Here is a 10,596-nt window from a genome sequence, read left to right as displayed (position 1 = left end):
TAAGTAGAAGTATGTGAAGGCTTCCCAAAGCCCTATAAATAGAGGTCCTCACCTCTACTTTGTAGACCAGACTATGTACCTACTACCTATAATAGAACTTGTTGTTCTTATCTAAGATCTTGGAGTAGATCTTGTGCATCTAGGAGTTCTGGATTGAACTCTTGCTGCCCTATCAGCCTGCATTCGCCTCTAGAACGATATCTAGCGCATCACGTTGAAGTTGTTCCTTCAACACTTGTGATGTACACATTGTAGCAGCAAGGTGGAGTTTCTCCTCCACAGCCTTTGTGTTGCTTCAGGTGGTATCAGAGCCAGGTTGACCCACACTAGTTCTTGTTGTCATCTTCGAGAGCAAGCTGCAGCAAGCGATGGAGCAATTGGAGAAGAGGTTGGATGCTGCAGAACAACAAATCAAAGAGCTGCATGAAGATCTTAATCAGAGATTTGATCAGCTGGTTGAGATGATAAGAAAGGTGTCCCCCCTACTATCAATGAAGGATATTCATCTAAAGAAGAAGAAGATGTTCATCAAAGAAGAAGGAGAGGTAATCGTGGAGCAAGACCGCCACAACAACATGTTGTTCAACGTGCTTCAAGAAGGTCAATTTATGTTGAAACTTCTGAAGGTGAAGAATATGATGAAGCCCTTGAAGATCCTGATCTCTATGCATATCGGAGAGTACCAAACCCTACATATGCAAGGGATACATACAAGGTGAAAGCTGAGATCCCAACTTTTAATGGAAATGTTGATATTGAAGGGTGCTTAGATTGGTTATATGAAGTGGAGACTTTCTTTGAGGTCATGGAGGTTCCGGAAGATCGTAGAGTTCCTTTGGTCGCATACAAGCTGAAAGGAGGAGCCGGTGCATGGTGGCATCGCGTTCAAGAAGAGCGCAGGCTGAGAGGAGAACCTCGTCTGAGAACTTGGCGGCAAATGAAAAGTCTCTTGAAAGGGAGATTTTTGCCCGCTGATTATGACCAGATCCTATTTATCCAATTTCAAAATTGTGCTCAAGGAAATATGACTGTTTCAGATTACATGGAGGAGTTTCTAAGGCTACAAGTGAGGTACAAGCTTGCTGAAACTGAAGATCAGCAAGTTGCAAGGTACATCAATGGTCTCAATGATGTTATTCAAGATCAATTGATGGTGCAACAAATCTGGTCCGTTGATCAAGCACAAGCTCTAGCCTTAAAGGCCGAGAGGCTTGTGAGGATGAGAAAGACAACTAAGGCTCCATATCCTCCATATCCTCATACCAAAGGCTCATCTAGGAGCCAACCTAATAGAGTGAAAGAAAATAACACTCCACCAAAGAAGGCCCATCCCGAAGCAAACTAAAGGCAAGGGTAAGGAAAATGAAGGCCCAAAGTGATATAAATATGGTAAAGAGGGACACATATCTAGCGGTTGCCCACTAAGGGAATTTGTTAACACGACTATCCATGATGGTGACGATGATGAGGAAGAATACGAATCTAAAGATGTAGATGAACAAGAGGTTTGTCAAGAAGAAGGTGAAGAGGTGGTATGTGTGATCCAGCGTCTCCTATGTTCCACGCCACAACCCGATGACACACAATGGAAGAAAATATTTGAGGGCAAATGCACGGTGAATGGCAAGGTATGCAAACTAGTAATTGATAGTTGCAGCTGCGAGAATCTTCTCTCCCAGAAGTTGGTGGACCATTTAAAACTTGAAACCCATGATCATCCAAATCCCTACACTATTGGATGGATCAAGAAAGGAGTGAATATGAGGATCACCAAATAATGCAACCTGCCACTTTCTTTGGGTAAGCATTATCACTCAAATGTGTTGTGTGATGTGGTTGACATGGATGCCAGCCATATTCTTCTTGGGAGACCTTGGCAATTTGATGTGGATACTAAACACAAGGGCAAGGAAAATTATTACTCTTTCATTTGGAACAAGAGAAAGATCATTATTCTACCAAAAAACTGATGGTAATATATCTAAGGACGAGGGGGAAAGTATGTTAACTATCTCCCACACCTCTAATGAGTTTATGGAAGACTTGAAGGAGGCAGATTTATGTGCTACACTTATTATAATAGGAGAAGAGCACCTGACTGTTGAAATTTCAGCAAAGGTATGTGGCTTATTAGCAGAATTTCATAACATACTTGGGGAGCCACAAGGCCTACCGCCGATGAGAGGGATTCATCGTAGAATCGACTTAATTCCGGGAGCAAGTCTTCCTAATCTTCCACACTATTGAACGAGCCCAAAAGAGCATGATATATTGAAGGAGAAAGTGGAGGAATTGCTACAAAAGGGGCACATTCGAGAAAGTATTAGCCCATGTGTTGTACCAGCCCTGCTCACGCCCAAGAAAGATGGATCTTGGCGCATGTGTACGGACAGTAGAGCCGTTAACAAGATCACCATAAGGTATAGATTCTCTATTCCCCGTCTGGATGATATGTTGGATCAGGTTAGTGGAGCAAGAGTGTTCACAAAGCTAGATTTAAGAAGTGGATATCATCAAATCCGTATAAGACCCGGGGATGAATGGAAAACCGCCTTCAATACAAAGGAAGGGCTGTTTGAATGGCTAGTCATGCCATTTGGACTCTCAAATGCACCAAGTACCTTTATGTACTTATGAATCAAGTCCTTCGACCCTTCTTATCCCACTTTGTTGTGGTCTACTTCGATGACATCTTGATCTATAGCAAGGATGAGGATGAACACTTTGATCACATTCGGAAGGTGCTAGAAGTACTAAGGGAAAGTGAGCTCTATGTCAACTTGAAGAAATGTGTTCTCCTACAAATACAACTTCTCTTCCTAGGATTCGTCATAACATGTGACGGCATTCGTGTTGATGATTCTAAGGTTGAAGCAATCCGAGAATGGCCAACTCCGAAGACCATTTCTGAGGTAAGAAGCTTTCTTGGCCTTGCAACTTTCTATAGGCGATTTGTGAAGAATTTCAGCACTATCATGGCACCAATTACCGAGTGTATTTGAGTCATAGGAGCTGCTGGTAATCAGCGATAGCGAGAAAAAGAGACAGAGGTTTGCACTTGGTCCTCTTGGTTAGGATGTAGACGGGATCGTGTTTGAAGAAAGGAAAGTTCCAATGAACAGAAGCAGCTGAAGCTAGTTTCAATGAGATTAAACAAAAGCTATCACAAGCTCCTGTCTTGGTGCTACCTGGTTTCAACAAGACTTTTGAGTTGGAGTGTGATGCAAGTGGAGTAGGCATTGGACTTGTCCTATCTCAAGAAAGGAAGCCCATTGCTTTCTTTAGTGAGAAGTTAAGTGAAGCTAGACAGAAATGGAGTACCTATGAGCAAGAATTATATGTCGTTTTCAGAGCGTTGAAAACTTGGGGAGTCTATTTGCTGCCTAAAGAGTTCATTGTTTATAGCGACCATCAATCCTTGAAGCATTTTAGAAATCAAAAGCATGTTGATCGCATGCTAGCAAGATGGGCAGCATATTTGGAGAGGTTTAACTATCTCATCGTGCATAAATCCGGAATAACTAACAGAGTGGTCGATGCTTTGAGTCGTCGTGCATGCCTCTTGACTTCTTTTGAAGCTGAACTTCCGGGCATGGATCAAATAAAGGAGTTGTATGAGGGTGATGAAGACTTTGGCCATGTTTGGGTAAAGCACGCAAGGGGCCAACCATTAGGTGGTGACTATTTGGTGCAGGATGGCTACCTCTTCAAAAATGATCGTTTGTGCATCCCAAGGAGTTCTCTGTGTGGCAAACAAATTAGAGAACTCCATTCAAGTGATCTTAGTGGCCATGTTGGACGGGACAAGACTATCGCTAACCTGGAAGCTCGTTACTTTTGGCCACAACTAAAGAGGGATGCTGGAAAGTTCGTTCAACGGTGCCCCGTATGTCAAACCTGCAGAGGCCAACTCCAGAACACAAGGTTATACATGCCTTTTTCCTGTTCATGTTGCTCCATGGGAGGACATCTCTATGGACCTCGTCTTGGGCTTGCCAAGAACAAGACGAGGAAGTGATGTTGTATTTGTGGTCGTGGATAGATTCTCTAAGATGGCTCATTTCATGCCATGTCGCAAGACAACGGATGCTCATCATGTGGCAAACCTATTCTTTCGAGAAGTGGTCAGACTTCATGGAGTTCCAAGGTCCATTGTCTCAGGCCGTGATAGCAAGTTTCTTGCTGCATTTCGGCTCACTTTGTGGAAGCAATTCAACACTAACTTCAAATTTTTTAGCACTGCTCATCCACAAACAGATGGACAAACGGAAGTGGTGAACAAGTTTTTGGGTAATCTGATCCGTTGCATTTGTGGAGAAAGAAAGGGACAATGGGATTTGGCTCTATCTCTTGCAGAGTTCTCCTACAATAACTCCAAGCATAGATCCACATGAAGGAGGAAGGAGGCCTTTTTCCATTGTCTACACTAAAGTTCCAACACATGTGGTGGACCTGGTAGAGCTACCATCAAGGCGAAACACAAAATCAGCATTGTCCTTTGCTGATAATTACACTGAGTTATTTGAAGAGATTCATGGTGTTCTGAAAGCACAAAATCAGAAATATAAACAACTTGCTGATTGCAAAAGGAGGCCAAAATCATTCTAAGTTGGTGATAAGGTGATGGTCTACCTCCAAAAAGAGAGGATGCCTTTAGGTGTTAAGGGGAAGCTTAGGCAGCGAAGGTATGGGCCCTTCTCTATCATGAGGAAGATGAATGATAATGCCTATGTGATATATCTTCCAAGTGACATGGGTATCTCCAACACTTTCAATGTTGCGGACTTGACTCTCTACCATCCAGAAGAAGCGCTCTATGAAGATAACTCGAGGGCGAGTTCCAAACAACCAGGGGAGAATGATGAGGAAGACTAGATGAGAAGAAAGAAAAAACACATGCCAGATCTGTTTGGCTACTTCTAGATGCTTCCACTCTAGTGTAGTATTTCTTTTGTTTTATTTACCCTGCCCGTTATTTCTAGAGTTCTCTAGTTATAAGTAGTTGTGAGTAGAGAGATGAATCCTAAATAATGTTTTCTAGAGTGTTCCAGTTATAAGTAGAAGTATGTGAAGGCTTCCCAAAGCCCTATAAATAGAGGTCCTCACCTCTACTTTGTAGACCAGACTATGTACCCACTACCTATAATAGAACTTGTTGTTCTTATCTAAGATCTTGGGGTAGATCTTGTGCATCTAAGAGTTTTGGATTGAACTCTTGCTGCCATATAAGCCTACATTCGCCTCTAGAGCGATATCTAGCGCAGCACGTTGAAGGTGTTCCTTCAACACTTGTGTTGTACATATTGTAGCAGCAAGGTGGAGTTGTTCCTCCACAACCTTTATGCTGCTTCACCCACATACAGGCCTGGACATCTGGCACCCAGCTTGCATCGCCAAACCTTGGCGCCCTCATCACTCGGGCATGTCTCGTTGAAAACAACCTATTCGAGTGTTCCTCCAGTTAGGTCCAAAAGTGCTTTTAGGTTAACATTCATACGGACCAGGATTTTGGTGCAAGCTAGGCGATAAAATGGGCCAAACCTACACCGCGTGGTCTTGGTTGGGCTTGCTACTACTCGCACGCCCTCTAAACCAAGACGGAGGGAGTACCAAACACTTCTTAAGTGTTTTTTTGCCGCCAACTATCAACGAAGGAAGCATGTTAGATACAGCTCAGTTTTGCTGGAGATCAAACAGCATGCACAAGCTTTTGTTTCAGTTTGTCTCATACATGAGGGAAGAACATCAAATCATGAGGCGCATAATTTTGTAAAGAGTGTGTTATATCTAGACCATGGTCGCTACAACCATCAGATGCTACAATTGTACCCCTTATCATTGAGCAATAAAGTAACCATGTGTTCCTCAAAAAAAAAAAATGTTTTTGCCGTCAACCATCTCTCTTCAGAGTAGAAGGCGTTTTCTATGCCACATATTCCAATTGTTTATGTTTACAAGATCCCAAACTCAACAACAACCAGACACATGACAGACAGAATGAGGTATCACTATTTCAGGTAGCAGAGTTAACTACCAGGAAGGCACATTACATGAGGTACAGTTTGAGAGCTCGCCTCGAGACATCTCCAAGGCTACTACAGGCTATGGTAAAGCACATGACAAGCACTAACTCTACAACAAATCTTCTGTCGGTAAAGAGCAGCTCGACACCACAATAATCCACATCAACAAATTGCTAACGGCTGGAGACCCAAGACCTCTTGGCGGCCAGCACCACCTGAGGCTTGGTTGTTAAATTGGTCCGCCTGCAAACGAACAACACCTTGTTTGTCCCTGAAATTTGCTTTCTCAGCTCTCAGTTCGCCCACACATGAACAAGGCCATGACGGTTGCCGGTGTAGATCTCATCACGCTCTTCGTCGTAGTACAGAGCTGTGATGTCCTCAAGAGCCTCTGTGATTGTATTCTGGAACTTCCACGTCTTCTTTTGCTCGTTGAAATTGCCAGCCTTTATTTTAGCCAAGCATTTCCCTGTCAGTATGTTGCTGATGTTTATAGAGCCAGCTGCACATGAGCAAACATAAGATGAGTAATGTTATCCACGACCATAAGATCCCGTTATCTGCTGACTGGTGGAAAGAAGTCACTATGCAAGCCTAACTGACCAAGGGTACCTACCATTCATTAAAGGAGGGCCAAGTATGATATGATGCAACAGCATGTTTAATTAAATTTGCTCAATGCCAGAAGTATATGGAGCATGAATGCACAACCAAAGAATGTCAAAGGAAACCAAAACAATGATAACTAGCAAGACGCAACACACAGTGATTCAAATGTATAACAAAATGACACAATTTAGCCTACAACAAACAGCAAAGGAAACCAAATCTTACCATTTTCCTCTGAAGATGAATCAGTGGAATCAGCCTTGCAGTAAGAAATAATAAGATCTTGATCACTGGTTATGTATATGTTATTGGTATTGCAGTCAGGGTGCCACAGCAGGTGATCCTCAAATGATGTTACTAGTTCACCTCGGAAATTCCAAACTGCTACAGATCGATTCCGGAATGTCAAAAACAACTGGAGTTCATACAGAAAGATGAAGGCAGATGGAGTCATGAACTCAGTACTGCTCACTTCAGTCAACTGGAAGTTCCGTACCTGCAACACAATGAGATGAAGGATAAGCAATAAACAACAGTCATTTTTATTGATTGCCCTGAGCAATTAAGGAAAATACTTACATCAAGTATTTGAAGATTCTCTCCATCCTGCTTGACCAAGAGCTTTTCATTAAACTGTTCAATGAAATCCACCTTCTTATTTCGATGGAGGAGGTGGTTGAAGAATTTCAAAACTGTGCCATCCTCAATATTAAGAATCTTCAGAGGAATGGAGCTGCTTGTTCTTGTATAAATCAAAAGCATTATACCAGGACTGTCAAAAGTTAACAAGTATTAGACAAATATATAAACATGCATTCCTACTGAAACAAATCAGTTATTTTAAGCTTGAAGTACATAAATCAGGTTCAACTAGGATGCACAACAAATTGACAACACCAGCGATATAAGATTACTGCTACCCTTTGTATGTGCATTGGATGAATAATTTCTAGCTTTAATCAGTTTTGCCTATGGAAACCAACATTTTTCTCAGTTTTGTTGCAAGTAAGAGAAGAGGCATTCCAACGATAACAAAAGAATTTGTTGAACAGCAAAGTGACAAGGAGAAGTGAGAATACAGTTACCTGATCTTTATTTCTTGAACATTCTTGTCAGATATGGAATACAGTAGGGTGTAGTTTTTCAAGTCGAAAACCTTGTAAGTGCTGTTTGCAGAATGAGATACAATCAGCATAGTTCCAGAAAGTGCATACAGCCATTGCAGAAGTTAAAATTCATCCATTTTCAAAAACAAGTCATTACATAAGTTAAAGTACCTGTCTTGAGCGGAATAAGTTAAAACCTTTCCATTGACATCATCAAACTCAACAAATCCAGGCCATTTCAAGGACTCTGTCTCAAAAAGAGGGAAACCAGCATCTGGTGTTCCACGACGTATATACCTTGAAACGGTTGAAAGGGGTCTTAATCAAGATGAAAGAAACAGATATTCACGGTTGAAAGACAAGGGCTGAAAGCTTACTCTATTCGAGTTGTCTTGCATCGCAAGGCACTAAAATTTTCAGAACCATATACTGACACAGTAATGAGGGAATCATTGTTCTTGTTGTAGAATAAACTACGAACAACTTCATCTGGACTCCCATTTAGAAAGCATATTCTCTTATTCGTCACTGGAAATATAAGAAGAGCATCTCAGTATCACCATATGAAGCATGGGCGCACGGCAAGAAAACAAGCATACCTCTACTAAAAGCAGCACATACTCCTGATTGTGATAAAGCAAAAACTATATCACGTGCTGCAACTATCTCAATAATTTTTGACCTCTTCCTAATGTAAGGTAGTAGCGCATTGTTCTCCTTAGGATCATGAGTGTCAAACTCCTCCTAAAATGATAGCAAATGGGCAATGTTAGAGGCAAGAACAAACAAGAATGATACTAAAAAAACAGGAGGGGAGTAAAACCAATTATTTCAGCAGAGACAAGGGATATGAGAAAAGAACTCCAAGGTTAACAGTTCTAATAGGTGTGACTTCTGGCCACAAAGTAGGTTGTGGAGCAACCAAGTTCTGATGTCTGGTTTTGTTGAAAACAAGGTGCCCTCATGCTCTTTGTTCAGTGCAGGAAGGACAGCAATAAATCGGTTATCTGAGCACTGTAATGTGACCAAAGCAGTGAATAACCGGGAGTCCAGGACAAATACACCCATCAGCAACACTCATGTAATAGACAGGCAACTGATTCCCAGCATTCATAAACTTGGAATCAAACAATGATTAAATAAAATGAACAAACAGCTTAACTCAAAGGCCATATGCGACAGATAAGTAACAACTGTCATCTTATTTGCTGATTGCAGCAATTCACAAATTGACAGGAATACAAACATCATGGGTCTTGCGCATTCATGAGAAAGGAAGTAAATACTAATATGATTACATATCCATCAACAATGCCTAAATTTCATCAGAAGTTGCAGGACAGGACAGATAGAATGTTTGCAAGATGCACAGTACAGCCCATCTGGCACACATCTGCTCAACTGGACTACAGACCGGATCCTCGTCAAAAAGAAAAAAGAATAACTGGACTACAGACCGGCGACTACCACAAATCCTCATTACTGTTTGAGCGCCTGCGCTAAATGCACAAATTCTCCATTACATCAAGCAAATGAAGCGTAGCGAAGCCTTCACCATCACACTGGGATCCCAAATACCACCGACAGTTCACCGAAACCTAACAAGATCTCACTTTTCCCTGCCTACCAAACCCTAACCCCCACACCCCGTCCACGAATCGGCTACTCTAATCCCGGCTATAATCGTGAGGTCCAGAACATCCGAGGGCCGCGATTCCCACACACGCAGCAAACAGAGCCTGCCCTCAGATGCACTCGAACAAAAGGTTAAAGAAAGTTGGACACAGGACCGGGGTGCAGGCAAGGGAAAGCGGACCTGCAGCTGTATGTTGCGGAAGCGCTCCTGCGCGGAGTTCATGGCGAAGGAGCGTTCCCGGCGGGAGCTGATCTCCCGGCGCTGCAGCTTCCTGACGCTGCTGATGACCGCCTCCTGCCTCGGCCTCTTCCTCGCCACCACGCGCCGGCCGTTGCACGGCCGGGGGGTCGCCGAGATCCGCCTCGCCTCCATCCCCGCCAGCCCGACTCCCTCCCGCCCGCGCGCAACTCCCCGCCGACGCCGCGCGCGACAGATCCCGTCTCACGCCGACGCGACGAGGGCCATCGCCGGCGCCGGAGGCTAGGGTCTGGGAGCTCGGCTCGGAGATTTGGGGTGGCACACGAGGAAGGGGAGGGGGGGAGAGAGAATGAGACGGTCGGAGAGAATTAGACGGGCGTTAAAAGATGAGGCTGCCCGGGGTGAAGGCCTGACGCGCGGGCCCCGCGCGCCAGGGACACCGGGGCGGTGCGCGGGCGGGATCGAAACGATGGGTTACCGCTGGTTTGAAATTTTTCGGGGTCGTGTCCGAACGCACAGGACCCAGCCCTACGCACCGGAAGTCCCACCGACAGGCGGGCCAGGGGGTTGTTCTCGCCCACCTGTCAGTGAGATACGTGCTAGATCTAGGACGGGGGTGTCCGGAGAAGGAAGTTGTTTATGTCACGTGGTGAGCTGGTAGATTTCGAAATGGAAAGCAGTAGAGCGGCTGGTGTGGACTGTGTGGGGTCTGCCCCTTTTTGGAATGGTTTGGTTTGGTTGGCCTCATAGTTCGAAATTTGAAATGGAGCGCCCAGGCTTGAAATTTGGTTTCTGCCACCAGCGAAGGCGTACACGCGCGCTTGGTTTCCCTTTTGCGACTTGCAGTCCTTGTGCCCAGATTTTTAAATCTTACTATAGGATTTCGCTTCACGGCGCGCGAGCGGATGCGCGCGGGGGTGAGGGGCCGCGCATGGTTTGAATTCTGCGAGGTGCTTTTTCCAGTTTGGCGGCTTGTCTCTGTTTCCCGTGCTTTGTTTCCCGCGCACCCTGTTACCCGCGCACG

The 10,596-nt window shown here is 44.2% G+C and overlaps 1 protein-coding gene across 1 annotated transcript; it reads right to left on the bottom strand.

The window, feature by feature from the left end:
• Positions 1-5,881: 5,881 nt before the first annotated feature.
• Positions 5,882-9,920, bottom strand: LOC123182388 (uncharacterized). The gene is made up of 8 exons (XM_044594931.1): positions 9,555-9,920; positions 8,338-8,482; positions 8,116-8,266; positions 7,910-8,035; positions 7,718-7,798; positions 7,212-7,404; positions 6,858-7,128; positions 5,882-6,525 (listed from the first exon to the last, which is right to left on the bottom strand). Exons 1-8 carry the CDS (start codon positions 9,744-9,746, stop codon positions 6,317-6,319), a joined length of 1,368 nt encoding a protein of 455 aa, XP_044450866.1. The 5' UTR covers positions 9,747-9,920; the 3' UTR covers positions 5,882-6,316.
• Between the last annotated feature and the right edge of the window lie 676 nt (positions 9,921-10,596).

Source organism: Triticum aestivum, chromosome 1D, assembly GCF_018294505.1.
Source record: "Triticum aestivum cultivar Chinese Spring chromosome 1D, IWGSC CS RefSeq v2.1, whole genome shotgun sequence".
Classification (NCBI taxonomy): domain Eukaryota; kingdom Viridiplantae; phylum Streptophyta; class Magnoliopsida; order Poales; family Poaceae; genus Triticum; species Triticum aestivum.
This window is presented reverse-complemented; position numbering and strand designations above follow the sequence as displayed.